This window comes from Gossypium hirsutum, chromosome D12, assembly GCF_007990345.1.
Source record: "Gossypium hirsutum isolate 1008001.06 chromosome D12, Gossypium_hirsutum_v2.1, whole genome shotgun sequence".
Classification (NCBI taxonomy): domain Eukaryota; kingdom Viridiplantae; phylum Streptophyta; class Magnoliopsida; order Malvales; family Malvaceae; genus Gossypium; species Gossypium hirsutum.
In genome coordinates, this window is record NC_053448.1 from 41,018,057 (window position 1) to 41,036,198 (window position 18,142).

The following is an 18,142-nucleotide window of genomic DNA, read 5'->3' on the forward strand; positions in this document are numbered from 1 at the left end:
TTTTTTTTAAATACATTAACCGAACTGAAATATTTTTATTAATTTGGTCGGTTAACCAAATTTTATATGTTTTTGTCTTTTGGTTAAAATAAATATAAAACATATAAAAAATACATTGCTAATGTTCATTATCTTTTTTTTTAATAGTTCAAAAATATATTATTTATTTCAGTTAATTATCCAATTTCAAACCGAATTAACTGATAACCGATTTTTCAAAAAATTATTAATCGACCTCCAATTGAACTAAATTCGGCCACCAACTGATTAATCAACTTAGATCAATTCAGTCGATTAATTTGATTTTAATCGAACTATGAACACCCCTAATTATGAGCTTAAAAATGTACAACTTCTTTGAGCTATATCATTTATATTGCAACTCGCTTGAAAGAACTAAGGTTAAATTCTGCTATTAGTCCCTATATTTTGTAAATTTGGATTGGTAAATTTTAGTATTTGTATTTTTCGAATTTTAAAATTTTAGTCCTGACTCAAACAGTAGCTGTTAAATCCGTTTAGTTAATTTTAATTACTAGTCTTGTACTATGTGTACAGTTGTAGATTTAATCCATACTTTTCAACTGGATCATTCTAAGTTCTTGTACTTTTTGAATTTGAAATTTTAGTCTTAACACAAATGATAGTTATTAATCTATTAACTAAAAATTTAGTGAGTAATATGTTAAAATAATAAGCTGATAAGATATTACACATATTGTCGATACTAAGTAACAGTAAAAAATTTTGTATCCATTTTTCATGATATTATGCAAGGATCAGATATATCATGGCGAATTCTTCAGAAAAAATTGTGTCTTCCACAATGAAAACTAATAAGTGAGATTTCGAGTAAGTGTTTACATAATTTTCTTCTGTCCGAAGAAATGATTCATCGAAATAATGAGTCACCATTAATATTGGCACATAATTTGTTTGTTGAATCAAAATTTGAAAATAGCAGAATTAACTTAATGAATTCAATAGTTTTCCTTTGATGAGGACTGAAATTTTAAAATTAAAAATGTACAGAGACTAACAATGACAAAAAAAATAAAGATTAAATCCACAACTTTGTAAAGTACAGGGACTAATAGCAAAATTTAACCTAAATTTTAATTTATAAACATAATTAGACCTAGCTACATAAAGCGGGACTCACAAATGGCAATTCACCGCCACCCCACTTCTCAAAATAAGAAAAAATATTGATTATTTAAAAATTGGGGGTACTTAAAATCAGAACCCTAACCCTAATTTCCTCAAATTTGCCCCGATCCCAAATTCCGTTCAGACGAAACCCAGAAAATATCCAATTTCAGATCAAAATCAACAGTTATGGAAGATCATCGAATCAGCAAAGACGACATTAGCAACAACAACAACAACGTTAATCCGAGGCAATTACAGCTATTCGTTAAACTTGTAAATGGCCAAACGTTATCGCTTCAATTCTCCTCCCCACAAGTCCAAGTCGGTTCCGTCAAGCGTCAAATTCAGGAAATCACGAAAATCCCAATCAATTTCCAGCGCCTGATCCGCGGCCATCAGCTCAAGGACGATTCTGTAATTTTTCACCCCAATGCCACCCTCAACCTCTCTTTCAGCCTTCCCGGTGGCAAAGGAGGTTTCGGATCGCTGCTACGTGGCGCAGCCACAAAGGCCGGGCAGAAAAAGACGAGCAATTTCGAGGCTTGCCGTGATATGAGCGGAAGGAGGCTGAGGCACGTGAATGCGGAGAAGAGGCTGGAGGAGTGGAAGGCGGAGGAGGAAGAGAGGAAATTGGAGAAGATGGCGGAGGATTTTATTAAGAAAAAGGCGAAAAATGGGAAAAAAGGGGTTGGAGATGGAGAAGCCGAGAAGTATGTGGCGAAGTACAGGGAGCAATCAGCAAGGTGTGTGGCGGTGGTTGAAGAATCCGTTAAGGCCGCGTGCCTGGGAAAGAGGAAGGCGGTTCCTGGCGGAGCTGACCCTAAAAGGTTAAAGATTTGGTAAGTCTTATCAAGATCATTTAAGATTAAATTCTGCTATTAGTCCCTGTACTTTTTAGATTTTAAAATGTCAGCACCAACGATTATTGATATTTTCAAAATTTGAGTTAATGGATTACTTATTGTCATTTGTTTTGAAAATATAGAGAATATGGATCAAATCTACGCATAGTACAAGACTAGTAATTGAGTTTAACCAAACGAATTTAACTGCTACTATTTGGTTTGGTACTAAAATTTCAAAATTTGAAAAGTAGAACTAAAATTGATCAAATTAAAGTATAGGGACTAAATTCACAACTTTCGCAAAGTACTAATAGCAGAATTTAACCATCATTTAATTTGTTTGTAAGATTAGGTTATGGATTTCTTTTTAATATTTGGGATATTTATTAGTTTTTTGTTTGCTTTTCTTGTTTTGAATAGGATGGGAAAGAGGAAATTAAATGAGAGTGATAGTGATAATAGCAGTGATGATGAAGAGAGTGAAGATGATGAGGAAGATGAAAAATCTGTAGTTTTGAACAATGGGAATAATTCAGATTCTAGTAAGGGAACCGAGGGGAGTTCCGGTTTGGTTTCTAGGAGAAGACGTGATGGGGAATTCTCAGGTGGAGTATCGAGTGAGAGTGGTTCCGAGGAAGAGAAAGACATTGTTCCACTGCAAAGCTCGAAATCCGGTGGGGAAGATGTGCTCAATGTAGAAAATGATAAGGTTGAAGTTGAAGCAATTCAACCCGAGATACTGGAAAATAATGGAACTAAAACCGAAGATCAGAAGGAAATAGTTAGTCAGGGTGCCGATGTTCCAGTTCAAGAAAATGAAGGAGTTGGGAACAAACTGATAGATAGAGTCGATGGTTGTTCTGATGTGAAATCAGAATTTCATGGAGAAACAGTAGTTTCAAACACTAACGTGGCCATACCTGAAAAGCCGCTGAACTTTGATGACTTCAATTCGCCACAAGAGATGGAGGTATGCACTCGAAGTTCTTTTCCTGTTCCTGCTTTCCATGTAGGCTTAGGTTGTTTGAGGGAATGTGTTTAGACTTTTGAGAGCAAGAATTGCAAAGAAAGGATTTGTGAACTAATGCGGCCTTCTTTGCACTATTGCTCTCATCGGTTTATATACATACTAGACGGAAGTTAAAAAATAAAAATAGAAAAGCTTTCAACGTACTCTTCGGACTTCGATCATGTAACTAAATGAGTAGGGTATTAGCTTGTTGCAAGTTTATCAAATGCTTTCCTTTAGTCCAAGCTTAAATCGGGTCATAGGCATAGTTATATATAATGTAATTTAGCGTACTCTTCAATCACCCGTTTTATAATGCTTATTGTGATTTGGGTGCTAACTTTTTTTGTTGTATTATAGGTTCTTGGGTTGGAGAGGTTGAAATCAGAACTGCAGGCTCGTGGTCTAAAGTGCGGCGGTACTTTGCAAGAACGAGCTGCTCGGCTTTTCCTGCTAAAGTCTATCTCTTTGGATAAGCTTCCAAAGAAGTTGCTTGCAAAGAAATGAAAACCAATGTTGTAAGGCTTCATTTAACCTCATGGTAGTATTAAGGAGTTTCTTTTTGTCAAAATATGAAATGTGTGCGTGTTTATATATATCGTGTTCTGTTTAACTTTTATGACATGGTACTTGTGAGCTGAAACCTCATTATGTATGGAAATTGCTTCGATAAAATCGAATTTTGCCGGGGATACTCTTGAATGCATAAAAGAATAAGAACTATTATGCCTACTGTGATTGCATACATACAATACAAGAAGTGTTCATTCGTAATATATCAAACAGGGTTGGTATGTGGAGTAGCACCCTCTGCCGTTGGAGATTTCCGGCACACAGGGCATGTAGAGTTCATTCGTAGCCATTCATCGATACATTCTGCATGGAAGCAGTGTTTGCATTCTGGTATGCACCTGATAGTGTCTTTGCTAAGGTATTCAGATAAGCATATAGGGCAAGTGCTGTCGTTGGGGCCGGGTATTCTCCGGCTCTCACCGAGCACCAGCTTTTCGTATGATTCGATTGTGGATTCATCCAGCCCTGTTACGACAACCGCAGGTTGCGGCAGCACTGCCGCAGGTCTGTTGTTCCGTTGCATGGGGCTTTCCCCAGCATGATTGCGACTGCTGAAGCAGCATGCGAAGAGGGCGATCCCGGTTGCGCACGCAAGTGCCGGTGCAGCAATTGACAAGCAGATGATCCCGAAAACTCTAAGACCATTGCCTGTTTGGCCTGAAATATGATACCAAAAGGAAAATTTGACATTGTATTAGATCAAATGCTAATTGGAAGATGGAAATACAAGATTAACATTTGGCTAACTTTATTATTGCGGATCTTTTAATAATTGGATTGAATGGTTGAATAACTAAAAATTTTATAAAAATTATAAAATTGGTTCAATCATTGAATTTTTTTTTCCGGTTTTGTAATTGATTCCAAATAATTGGCTCAAAAATCAATTTAACTCCTATATTTGGGTTGGTACATCTGTCAGTTTTTGACCGCTCCAACTAGATAATTTGGTTCGGTTCAAGTAATAGCAGATCAATGATTTCCTTTACGACTCTTTAATTTATGATGATAATGGAGCGGGGTAAAAGTAGATCTTGTTAAATCTTTCACTATTTTACTATTAGCATATTCTCTCTACTTTATGAGGGATGGGGCAGGGTAAGTAAATAAGCCATTCGAATTTTGTCATCTAAACTTCAAAAGCAAAATGCAACATGATTATTTCAATCGAACTGAATCGATCGAGGCATTGGTTTGAATAAAAGCATTAGATCAATTGACTCATAAATTCATATAAATATACTAAATCAAACTAAAAACTTAATTGAATTAATTAATTATTTTTTTATTCAAAACATACCTATCCAACTCGTACATAATTTCTGACTTTTCATTGCATTACTAATTTAATATACAACACATTATCTTGTTTTAGCCGTACTATATGAGAGAAATGACGTCATACTTATATATATATATTAAGCCTTTCGTTGTAGTTGACATTAGAATAAATGGGTCAATCTCTATAGTCTTAACAACGATAACATAAAATAATGCAATTACATCATCTTATAGTAAAGTTAAATAAACTCCAAAAATAAAAACTCTAAAGTCAAACCTCAAAAATGAAAATACTAAAGTCAAACTTCAAAAATAAAAAATCTAAAGTCAAATAACACTAGAAATCTATTCCTTTCGTAAAAGCCACTCATTTATCAATTTATTTTAATGAAGTCCAAAATAAAATCCATAATGGGTTGAAGTAATTCCAAATATCTTCATTCTCACACCTTTCTCAATTTTATTATTAAATGAGTTGATTGAAACATTAATTCTAGCCTAAGGATGTTGAATTAATCATCAAAAAAGATATGTGATGTTAGTGGAAATGTAAAAATGTCTAATTCAGATTTAGTCCTCCTACTATATCGAAATATTGGATTTAATCTCTAATAAGGTTCTTAGATGTTGTTAAAGTGATAACTAGAAGCTAACCATATTCAACCAATGATAAATTTACATGTCGAACTACTAGTTGTTATTAAAGTGGTGATGTAGGTTTTATTACTGTTATTCAATCACAGAGTCAGGCTCGCGTGAAAATATAATCAACCGTGTTCAAGTAAATTGACATGTCAATTGAATGCTTAAGGCTAACTAAAAAATATCAACAACTAACAATGTTATCAATTTGGAAATGCTAATAACACTATAAAGATAAGGGGAAATTTCCAAAATTATACATGAATTTTGATTTAATGTGCAATTATATACATGAGCTTTAATTTGGTGTAATTATACATGTGAAACTCTAATTGTGATTCAAATGTATATTTAAAACTTTAATTTTGATTTAATTATACACATTTAAAGATATAAATACATCAATTTATTTTTATATTAGATAAATAGAATTTATGTATGCAATATATAAACATAAAATGATGTTATATTAATAATTGTGTTAATAATCTATAAGAATCGGATCAAATCAAAATTTCATGTATAAAATTACACAAAATCAAAGTTTATGTATACAATTACACATTAAACCATAGTTCATGTATAATTTTGATATTTATCCTTAAAATTAAATGACTAAATTATGTTAGAGTAAAGTAGAGGGATTAAATGCCAACCGAGCTTACCGTGTAATGACAAATGACTTCATTTTAATGAAGTCTTTCTAGAAATTAGATCTTGGTTTTAATCTCGTGGAAGACATGGCATTTTTGAGGTTTAATTAAAATTTTTAAAAATTTTGAAAAAAATTAATGAGAATTTTCAAAAGTTTTAATGGTTTTAGTAAATTTAAAAAAAAAAATTGAAGCGCCTAAATTTTTTAGGCGGCGAAGGCCTTCTTTAGCTCCTCTTATGTTTCGATCCTAATTTGATCTTTGAACAACCTGACTTGATCCGACAATAATATTAACACATTGAAAGTATACCAACTCCGAAAAAATAATACTTCATAAACTTTTTCAAAAAGAGTCAACTTTCCTTCAACTTTTTTTATTAACATTGAATCCTAAACTCCTCACTTGAACCCTACCTTCTACCGTTTTATTAAAAAAAAAAAAAGAACATAACGGAGGGAATAAAAACTCTACCTGGTATTAAAAAATAGTAGAAGGATTAAAAACTAAATTCCAACATAACAGAGGGACTAAAAACAAAATTAGACCAAATGCAAAAATGTCAAAGATCAAAGCTCGAAATAAAGATACTTACTTGATTCAGGAAGACGACGAAAACAATCAATTTCGTCACTATTATTGCTTTTAAACCCACAAATCCCACCTTGTGCTTCACAATCCCCGCATTGAGGTACATACCAAGTCAATTGAATATCACCACCAAGTTCAGCCGTGAACTCTTCGTCCTCCTTAACCGGCCACGAAACCGGAACCGGCAATGCCGCCACGACAACACGGCACGAATACGACGACACCAACGAACTCACAAGTCTCATCGAAGAAGTAGCCAACACCGAATGCGTCGAATTACTCATACATTCAATAATATCAAACCGAGACTTGATGACTTCACTAGGACAAGTAAGGAACGTATAGTTTTCATGGAAAGGAATAACAAAAGGAGTTCCTGATATATTGAATGTAAGAAGCCGATTGGGAAGGCAATTGTTGGGGTCGTAAAGTGTTATTAGTTGATCGAGATAGTTGATATCGCGTATATAGAAGTCGCCGGAATATGGGAGGCTGAGGTAAGTTGTGCTTTGGGTTTTGCAGCTGAGGTTAAAGCCGGGGTAGCCGCAGTTTTGGGGGTGTTTAGTGGCTTGTTGGTAGAAAGGGAAGCGTATGGGGACTTGGTTTTGGGCACATCTGGTGATGGGACATGGTTGTGCTGTTGTTGATGTATGTAAGAGAGGGAAGAGGAAAGTGAAGAAGATGATGAAGGTATTCATGTTTAATGAGGAATGTTCATAAGTGTGGATAAATTTTAAGGGAGGAATTCATTGCAAGACTTTATATTAAAATAGTTTTATTACATTAGAAAGTCAACTACTTACAAATTAAATAAAGGGATTTTTTTTTAGGTTAAAATATTTAGGAGGTCCCATGGATCATCATGTTGCTTGTTTATGATCCGTAATTAGTATGAATTCTATAAGACTAATGGAAACAACACATGTAAATGTTGCATTGGGACCAAAGACAAAAAGATTGCACTCACAAATAAAATTTAAGTTAAGAATTTAGAGATGAAATTATTAAAAGGGGTAATCACGAATTACAAAAAAGTTAATCTTTATAGATCGTAAAATGAATATGAATGGTACATTGATCGTAATAAAAAAAATGTGGTCCAAATGTTTATGTTTTATATTACATCATAATTTTATTACGTCAAATTTTGCTATTTATCTTTGTATAATAAGTAAGATGTGGATTTAATCTCTATACTCTTTAGAATTTGAAATTTTAATTATGACCAAATGATTAGGGTTAAATGCATTAGTATATTTTTAGAAGCATACTTAACATTTATGCCTTTTTGTGACCATGTATTGCACTTTTACAAGCATATGTGGGGCATGTCATTTGGATAGCAAGGCCTCATATAGAGAATAGGTAACTCCATATAGAACTTTATATGTTTACCTTTTGACATTTAAGTAGGGCTGAGTGTTCGATTGAATTGAATAAAAAAATTTTGAGTTAATCGAGTTGACGAATCATATTTTATCATCTTAACTCGATTTGAAATTTTCTCGAATTGAGTCAAGTAAAATGGAATTCGAATCGAATATATTTGTTCGAGTTAATTTTTTAAAAAAATGACTTTGGGTCCTTGTAATTACTGTCACCCACCGTAATCAAATTTGTTATTAACTTTCATCCCCTCATAATTTATTTATTAATCTTTTATATACGAGTTAACTTCTTTGCTTGCTCAGTTGCTTCAGTTATCTTCTGATTCTTGTCACTGTGTATTTTAAAATTAAAAAACATATTAAACATAAACAATGTGATTTTTTTAATAAAAGTATCTTATAGATCAAATGTAAAATTGATATCAACATAAAATTTTAACATGAATATTTTATGGCATCATCAATAATTCAATTTTAACATAAATTTATAAATATTTAATATAATTAAACAATTAAATAATATAAATAGTATAAAATGTGAAATTTAATTTAATAATATAAATAATAGATATAAATAAAATTATTACTATCTAAGTTCAAGAATTTTTTTGGATGATTTTTTATTTAAGAGTAAAGAGTGAGAAGTAAAAGTTTTGAGGATTGGGGATGAAAATAAGTAGGAGAAATAAAATTTTGAAAGGAAAATGGATTTAGGGTAAAGAAAGGTGGAATGGAAAGAAAGTAAAAGTTTTGAGAGAAAGTAAAAATATTTAGGGATTTGAAATTAAAATGTAAAATATTATAATTTAATATTCAATTTATTTAAATTATTTGAGTTATTCAAATTTAAAAATTAAACTCAAATTTTTAAAAAAAATTGAAATTAACTCATTTAACTCAAAATTCATAATTTTTTTGACCTACATACATATAATAGTCCGAACTCCCTCTCCAAATCCAAAATACCAATCAATTAAATTGAAGAGTTTCTCCAAAATACATTTGTGTTCTTTCCCTTCTAAGTCAAATCCATCAAAAGAAACTAATTTTGATGTCTCATTTAGACAAAAAAAATTAAAAAAAAATCAACTCAACTAAGTCAACCAATTTTAACCCTAAAATTCATTTTAATACATGAATCATCATTTTCATCTAAAAAGATAAAAATTAGCTATAGAAATGTTACACATCACATTACTTTTTGAGACAAAAAAGGTTTCTACATTAAAGTGAAAACACAAGTCTAACTCAAACCAAATTGCTTTGTTCAAAAAATAAAAATAAAACTAACTAAATTCTGATAAAATCGCGTAGGCCTCACGTTGCAAGAAAATATATGAACAATTGAAAAGAGTATTGTAAGTGTATCAATATTTGATACTACTGTAAGAGGCACCAGCTAAATCGCTGATAAAATTTACAAATTATTGAAAAAGAATTACAAACAAAAAAAAGAATTACAAGCTCACTGGGTAAATGGGGACAAAAAATAATGAGGTTCCTCATTTGTTTCAGTTCTGAATTATATATCAAATGTAAAAATATCCCATCAATTAGAAGCTCTTTAATGCCTTTATACCAGAGAAAAAAGAATGGTAAGTATAGCCAACCTTAATTCATATATTTTCGACAATTAAGAGCTTTACATAGGCAAGGAACTTTAAGCTCATCGTGCTCATCTGGATCGAACAAATAATCATATCTGTCAAACAAATCATATGTATTGTAATGAATGGCTACAAGGATACCAACTAGAATGAATAAACACCGATGGAAATGGAAATAGTGAGAAAAACAGAATCTAGAGATCTTACGTTAGCTCATCACCAGCAGAGACATCAGTCTTAGCAATAAGAACTATCCGGCTCTCTTCATCGCCAACACTCATGATCCTTGCGTAGCAATTAGGCGTGCACTGCAAAATGGGTGGTATTTTCAGATTACAATAAAGAATTCATGATGCTAAACAATCAACACTAGCACTACTCAAGTAATTATAGGGGCATCCTTTTTTTTAAAAAATGGGAGGGGGCATCAACCCGACCCATACCGAATGATTGATTAAGCGTGCAATATTCCCCTTATTGGTGGCATCAATCACTACTTCCTCGCTGATTTTGAACAGCTGCATTACATTTTGAATAATCAAGAATCAGTATTTAACACCATAAGGAGGTCAGCAACAATGAAAATGGACCTAACCAGAGTGTTTCAAGCCTGACTAATTACAGACAATTAAGGAGGCACCAAGTCAAGTCAATACGGTAAACAGAAAAACCTCAAATGTTTAACATATAGGGACATTTAACTTAACCAACACGCAACCATTGGCATGGAATCTTTTTCCGAGAATTCTAGAGGTTTATCCAAACTACAGTAAGTAAATCAAGAAGGTAAAACTACTCAGTCAAGTGGGATCGGAGATAAATAGATGTTCAAATCTAAACCCTTTTAATACCAGATGCAGCACATCCCTAAATCTAAATCCTTTTAATACCAGATGCAGCACATTCCTAAATTAAGGACGGGGATTATAAGAATCTTACATAGCAATCTTTTCCTTCAGAACGGTACTGTGCCTCCCTAAGATCTGCAACACTACGCCTAACCTGCTCACCACGATACTCAACAACCTGGAATACACATGCTGACTATCAAAACACCAAACATAATAATGCTTTACTTGAGGAAATACAACTTAAAACCAAATTGATGTTAATGCTATGAAAATGGACAGAAATAGGTACTGCAGGACAAAGTATTACCATTTCTCCTTCCTGAATGTTTCTACGTGCAAAGAGGCCCCATCCATGAATACCAGATTTGCCAAAACAAACTCGGTGGTTCTCAGTCCTCTAAAGACACGTACAAAGATTGAATTAGAAGACTACATCAAACTAAGAAATAACCAATGGGACATAATCAAGGATCATAGCTTACCTGCAACTGGTACAGTCGATCCTTGAATGACGAGAAAACAGTAGAATCATCTACTTCCTGTTACAAGACAATGGTATTATGAACTCATTGACAAACCCAAAAGGACCTGAAGGCCAAATTAATTGATAGCTATTCTCTAATTAAAAAGTTAATGTTCAAAAGATAAGATATCTACTACAACAAAGAGAAGAATGGTACTTTATATGTGCTTAATGCTCTTAATGCATCTATATGATGATGACTTGGCCCACTCGGACTGTGGAATATTGGCTCCCTTTCAGCTCCCTGGCAAATAACAAGAATAGTATAAGCAAAGATAAAACTGACACAACTAATTGCATCATGCTAGCAGTTTACAAAATACAAAGTTAGTGGCACCAGCAGACAGCTTTAACTTCAATAGAAAGTAGGGGTGAGAGTTCAATTGAATCAAGTCAAATCAAATGAAAAAATTTCAAACTGATCAAGTTGACGAATCCTATTTTATCATCCTAACTCGATTTGAAATCTTTTCAAATCGAGTCGAGTAAAATGAAATTAGTCAAATTGAATCAAGTTAAATTAAAAAATTAAACATGTCAAATTAAACTCTTCTTACAATATAATCAATTCCATGTTGGAACACATAAATTAGAAAACATATATATATTTGAAACTTTTTCAAAGCAAAATAATAATAAAATAAGAGACTTTAGTATGATAAACTTATCATTAATTAACTTATTTAGGTCTCCAAAATTATTATTTTAGAAATTTTTAAAAAATTTTAACTTGCTTTTATAAATTCTTTAGGATTTTTTAAAAATTATTATAATTTCATTTTAAATATAAATTTTGGAATTTTTATAATTATTTTGTAATTTTTGTTGAGAGAAAGACCAATTTGCTCATTTTCAAAATTAACAAGGACCAAAAAAGTATTTATACCAATCTATTATTCGAATTATTCGAGTTATTCAAATTATAAAATTCAACTCGATTTGAACTTAAAACTCAAATTACTTATTTGAGTCAACTTGAATAACTCGATTAAATTAACTCGAAATTCAAATTTTTTTTCGATTTTTTCAAATCAATTAGAGTTTTGCTCACCCCTAATAAAAAGTGCATGCTTAATTGGAAAATAAATAATCACATAAAATCAATGGCTTCACTTTTGTCAAGCAGAATATGAAAAGGTTTCAGGAAGTATATAAATATATGCAGAGAAAATTGGAAAATGTTACTGATATAAAAAATTAAAATGACAGCAAATCACAAGACTCCTGGAAACCTACCTTAAATTTTGACCTTGTAAAAATGCGGCATCTAGCAGCAGAGCATGCATCAAAGTCATTGGTATCCAGAGCTGGGGATTCAGGGAGCTCAGCATTCTTGGATGAAATTAGCCTCGAACCTCTAGGACAATCGTTCACATTCTGAAGAACATTTCTGGCAGCAAAAACCCCTGAAGGAGTATGCATGACAACAACTGCATCTGGATTTGGGCTCCTGCAACAAAGACCAAAATATGAGGATACCATCAAAAAAACATGGGTGACACATACAGAAGCATAACCAAAAGTATCTTCCATCTTCTTTATTAAGAAGATATGTACAATAGCAAATAAAAAAAGAAAAGGGACAATATCAAACCTGTGATCAGTGCAGTACACGAACTTTTTCGTCATTTGCATCCCATTCTTCTCCGAGCAGTGTAGCTGTAAATTAATAAGAAAGACTCAAATATGAGTTAACCATGAAGGAACATGTTTTGTAAAGTTCAGTCATGAGCATTTCGGCAGCAATTGGAGTTCATACAAACACTCTTCAACTGAGAAATCTGGGATCACCATTTGCCTTTAAGATAAACATAAAAGGATTAAAAACTTACTTCCATGATGTACCCTGCTCTTGATGCACACATCACATGAAAATAAGTCGAACACTTGCAACATTGAGTGCAGGAACCATGAGTTTGCTTACAAATCACGCAACTCTGTCATCCACACAATTAAAACATACTTAGATGAAATCTATTGAAACAATGTGATGAAACCATAAATAACTGCAAAACGAACTGCAGAAAACGATGATATTTCAGGTCCTCACATTTAGCAAAAAAAAATCTTAAAAAAGAATTCTTGAAACATGATGGTTTACAAAGATAATTTGATTAGGAAGGCACCTTCAAGAAAGAAGTGGGTGGAATTCTGAGGACTCCAACAGCAGGTTCCATCTTCTCATGATCCAAGAAACCAACTTCAGGCCGAAACCAGGCACATGTGACATGAACCCATAGTGACTCCACATCAGTTGGCTTCAGAGCACCCCCTAGAAAATCATATTTACACATTTTAAGAACAAACTTTAAAAGAAATGATTAAACTCCACAAAGAGCTATTCAAGTGACAAAAGTAAATCACAAAAATGACTTGATGCAAGAAGTCAAATGAGTTAACAACTGAAGTGCCATCCATATTTGCAACTAAGTAAATGTCCAGATATATTCTTATGCAGATATCCATGCCCCCGCCACCTATTCTTTCCCGGATATATTCTGTAAAGATCTTCACAATCTACATAGCTACACATGTAGGATGATGAACCTTAACAAAGGAGAGCAAAAACTAATTTTACATAACATGCCTTTCACAGGGCAAAGGCAACACTCCCTCTCAATATCAGGTGTTTCGCAAGCCCTACAAACCCAAGATGTCAAATCTTGAACATTACTTGCCCCATAGCATTCTTGATGAACAGCTATTTGACACCTGGAAAAGAAAATTCTCTTTCCATAAGTCTGGGAGCCATAAAATGATATGCAAGTCAAAATCAAGAACTGGTACGTGATTAAAATACCTGTTGCAGATTATAATTTTGTTATAATCCCAGTCTTCGACCCATCTACATACAGCACATCTTTCTGTTGTCCACTTTGCATCAACAGGCTCATATTTTTCTGAAAAAGATGGTTAATTAAGTTTCACACTTTTGAAAGCAATTAACTTCTCCAACGAAGGACAAAAAGATGATTAAAAAGGAACTTGAAGAAAAATGGTCCTTAAGAAACGGGATTTACCTTGCAAAAAACCAATTAGCTTCTGCTTATCTAGCTTTAGAGTATGAACACCATGGGCATTGTAATCAACAATCTGCACACATACCAAATTTATATAATGCATGTTAGCATAGATTATAGGAATGAATAATAACAAAAAGACTGAAGAATTCAAGAATGGCCATGAATGATAACCATTCAGCAGGAAAAGAAGCAAAATGATAAAAAGAAATAAACCTTGTTTCTTTGGGGCAAAATCAAAGAAGGCTTTAAAGCAACATAAATAAATAAATGAATAAACAAAGCCATGCTTCCAAAATAAAAAACACCAGAACAGACCCATTTTTCCAGAGTTGTCATTGTGTCCTTGACTTTCACACTATACTTCCATTTTTTTGCTCTACAGCCTGTATGCCGCTCCCATTCACTTAGTGTATACTTCTTTGACCCGCATGCACCACACTCACATACAACTCTAGAACATGAAGGAAAAGTTCACATTAGAACAAATGGTAGATGGAAGTACAATAGTTTACAACCTACTTTAACGCACTCCAAATAATTCAAAGCATTTCAAGACTTACAAATGAAGATTTGGAATATATGATCCTTCCATGCCATTGCAGACTACAGTCAACTTGTCAGGAGGAACACTTTCCCCACTTTTTTCTCTAGATCTGTTTCAGTTTTTCATCACATTATTAGGTAGAAACAAAATAGAGGGTTCCTTTAATGCACATAAGTAAAATTCAAAGGAAAGACACATTGGACCAACATACTTGATTTTTGGCTCTCTTTTTGCTAAGCATGATTCTAACTTGGACTTTGCTTTACATTCGGGGCAGTAATAATCAATATTCTCCATATCCTTCAAACAATAACCAAGGCAGTTCTAATGACTTCAAGCACAAAGTAACATAAGAGAGAAACATAAACATAAAAAGGGGCAAGTTGGGCATGATAAGCAAACCTTGAAAACTTTACTGCTAATGTTGTCACATTCAGCATGAACCCACACATTACATCCATCACAACATACCTAATCCACAGGGTTAAACCAATCTTAAAATACACAAATGTTTTATCAAAGAAAATACTCAAACTAGTTACAGCAGCTGCAAATATCTTACCCAATTGCCACCATCTGAATGGTGCCAAATCTTCTTGCATATGCCACAATACTGCTTTGATTTCCGCAGCTGCAAAGAAATGTAAACATTTTAAGAACTAAAGTTGTATTGAAGCTCAAATTCAAACACAACATCCTCAAAAGGAAGAGTCTTTTCATTAACCTTAGAACAATGTTTGCACAAAAGCTCAGCAGATTTCTTCATTTTCTTCATAGTTTTTAATGGAACAACCGAGCCACAGCTGTCACAAGGTCTTGTATCCTGCACAAATCAACATGCATTCTTACAAGTGAGCTACTTTGCAAGCCTATTAACCAAAATGGGAGAAACCAGAGAGCTTAAACCAAAATTTATAGAAAAAGAAAAATATATATCCAACTGAACTAATCCATAGTAGAACTATAACACGTCTCATGTCACTTAGATCATTGAAATTATCAGATACCCCATAAAACCATTGGTGCTGTGAAGCTCAACTCATAAATACAAGAAAACTTGTTCTGAAGGAACTTGCCTGGTTGTGGGTGTATAAACAATCCAGATCCTGACTTGAACAACTGGGTTGAGCATCTGTGTATCCTATTTGTTGGGTCTTATGTTCCGAGTCTAGGAAACCATTTTCTGCCAAAACTGCCTCCTCCAGAGCCATCTGAAAATCACTTTGCTTCCACTTGAACAACTGGGTCTGCCCCTGATATCTGAACTAGGAAAAAGCCAAGAGCATTAGAAACACCTTATTACCATTTAGTAAAGTCAGCCAAGAACAGTCATCTACAGAGCACACACCTATCCATAAATTCTGCAAATGGGAATATCATTCCTTGTTTCACCCAGGCATAATCCTGCTTGCAGTTCTGAAAAAAATGAGTATACTACCATACACTAAACAACAAGAACAACATAAGAGATGAGATTACCCTCTGAGTTCCATTCTTTGAGTACCCAAAAAACATAACGCAAATAGCACCAGGAACACAACAACTTAGGACCGATTCAGGAGCTTGCAATATAGGATCAATGACAATAGCTGGCCAAGTAGGGTATCTCTTCCCACATTTAGCCCAAACTAAGTCACCCAAAGCAAAATCCTCCGGCTTATACACATCTTTCCTTTTTCCACCTCTCTCTTTTTTCAACCTCTCTATACCCTTAAAACTATTATAAGGCACAGTCTCTTCAGTTTCTAGCAATGTCGAAGAAGAAGAATCCAAATAACTTCCGTATTCATAACTATTATTAATCCCTACACAACTCATTCCTCGTTCCTCTCTTCTTTTACTAATTAGATACAAATCCGAGCTTCCATATCCATACTTATCTTTCAGATATCTCGACCCATCAAACTCATCATCCTCAAGGCTCGAATCCGCATAATCGACTCTCAGTTTTCTACTTTTCCATGAATCAAGAACAGCGTCGTTAAATCTAGAAGGAAGCGTTTGAGTTCTTCCTCTAGATGATTTCAACAACGGAGGCTTAAAATTCCTCTTGGAACTCTTCTTATTTTGTTTCGCTTTATTCAAATTCATCGAATTCGACTCGAATTCACCAGCCCAGTACGACTCCTCGCTACTCCAATAACCTGAACCGCTACTGAAATCATCGAACTCGCCGTATGAATAATAACCGTTCGATTTCAATCTCTTCGGATTACCCTCGTAATCGTAAAATATCTCTTCTTCCCCACAATCATCGTAGCCCTCTCTTTCCATCTTACACCGTTTCATACTCCGCATTTCAAGATTCCCCGTCCGTTTGATTATCATCTTCCTGCCCCCTTCTCTGTACCCAGACCCTGATTTTCACATCGAGACAAAGCCCCCAGCTAGATTTAAAACCCAATCACTTACCCTAAATTCAAAAACAATTATCGCACACAATCGCACCTGAATCCAATATTGAAAACCTTAAAAATACGATCCATACAATGAAGATATAAAATTCGCACGTTCTTCCCGTGAATCTTGAATGAAACACTGAAAGGAAAATTCGAATTTTAGAACTGAAAAAATTAAACAAAAAAGGCAAAGGGTTAATTAACGTGAATTGTTGCTGTTGCTTTTATATATGAATGGAATAGGGTAAGGTATTGTAATTTGTGTGGGTTCAGTGACTTGAAAATTATAGGTAGAGAGATGAGAAGAGGTTGTTTATAGATTTAAAGAAAGTAATTAATGGGGGTTTAAATTATAATTAAAGGCTTAAGTGGGCCAATGAGGGTAATATAATATTGGTTTAAAGTGTGGGCCTTGGCGGGGTGGCGCCAACGGCGACGTATTTGCCTCCAAATAATGGGAAAAAGTATGGAGGGAAGATTGGAAAAAGAAGCGAAATTTTTGGCTACTGCATAGCGCGAAACCAAATTAAAAGGTGCGGGGATTGGTTTTTTATTTTGTATTTTGAAAATTTTTACAAGGTTTGGGTTGAATTTATATCTGTCTATGGGACGATTTACCTTACAAGCTCGAAAGTCGGTTCAAAATTTGATAGGATTTGAATGAAAATAATAAACTCGAAAAATAAATTTGTGTAAAAATATTAGATTTGTGTTTAAATTATGTTATTTTTATATATTATGTAATTTAAAACATATTGAAAAATAAACATATATTAAATATATAATACTACTCTAATATAGACATTTAAAATAATGATAAGATGATTATATAAAAAATGTATAAATTTATTAAATATTAATATAATATAATATAAATATTTTTTAATAAAAAATATTATGAACTGGCCTAAAATGGATTTGGGTTAGTCTTTTGCAAATATGAATGAGTTTTGGCAAAATTTTAAATCTATATTTTGGGTCGATCGAGCTTGAACAAGTATAAAACATATTAAATCATATTTAAGCCCAACCCGACCTGACCCATGAACACCTCTACTTGA

The 18,142-nt window shown here is 33.3% G+C and overlaps 3 protein-coding genes across 3 annotated transcripts; 1 reads left to right on the plus strand and 2 right to left on the minus strand.

The window, feature by feature from the left end:
• Positions 1 to 1,156: 1,156 nt before the first annotated feature.
• On the plus strand, positions 1,157 to 3,681 carry LOC107945861 (replication stress response regulator SDE2). The gene is made up of 3 exons (XM_016880010.2): positions 1,157 to 1,991; positions 2,418 to 2,967; positions 3,367 to 3,681. The coding sequence occupies exons 1-3, from the start codon at positions 1,339 to 1,341 to the stop codon at positions 3,511 to 3,513; spliced, it is 1,350 nt and encodes a 449-aa protein (XP_016735499.1). The 5' UTR covers positions 1,157 to 1,338; the 3' UTR covers positions 3,514 to 3,681.
• A 27-nt stretch (positions 3,682 to 3,708) lies between these two features.
• Positions 3,709 to 7,477, minus strand: LOC107945862 (putative RING-H2 finger protein ATL21A). The gene is made up of 2 exons (XM_016880012.2): positions 6,751 to 7,477; positions 3,709 to 4,236 (listed from the first exon to the last, which is right to left on the minus strand). The coding sequence occupies exons 1-2, from the start codon at positions 7,442 to 7,444 to the stop codon at positions 3,785 to 3,787; spliced, it is 1,146 nt and encodes a 381-aa protein (XP_016735501.1). The 5' UTR covers positions 7,445 to 7,477; the 3' UTR covers positions 3,709 to 3,784.
• A 1,994-nt stretch (positions 7,478 to 9,471) lies between these two features.
• LOC107945863 (histone-lysine N-methyltransferase ATX3) lies at positions 9,472 to 17,370 on the minus strand. Its single transcript, XM_041106722.1, has 23 exons — positions 16,162 to 17,370; positions 16,031 to 16,086; positions 15,759 to 15,942; positions 15,407 to 15,505; positions 15,245 to 15,313; positions 15,085 to 15,153; positions 14,894 to 14,982; positions 14,699 to 14,791; positions 14,454 to 14,589; positions 14,136 to 14,208; positions 13,916 to 14,015; positions 13,703 to 13,827; positions 13,242 to 13,387; positions 12,948 to 13,052; positions 12,710 to 12,774; positions 12,352 to 12,565; positions 11,273 to 11,359; positions 11,075 to 11,131; positions 10,900 to 10,989; positions 10,681 to 10,767; positions 10,185 to 10,259; positions 9,949 to 10,049; positions 9,472 to 9,836 (listed from the first exon to the last, which is right to left on the minus strand). Exons 1-23 carry the CDS (start codon positions 17,008 to 17,010, stop codon positions 9,746 to 9,748), a joined length of 3,060 nt encoding a protein of 1,019 aa, XP_040962656.1. The 5' UTR covers positions 17,011 to 17,370; the 3' UTR covers positions 9,472 to 9,745.
• Positions 17,371 to 18,142: the final 772 nt, after the last annotated feature.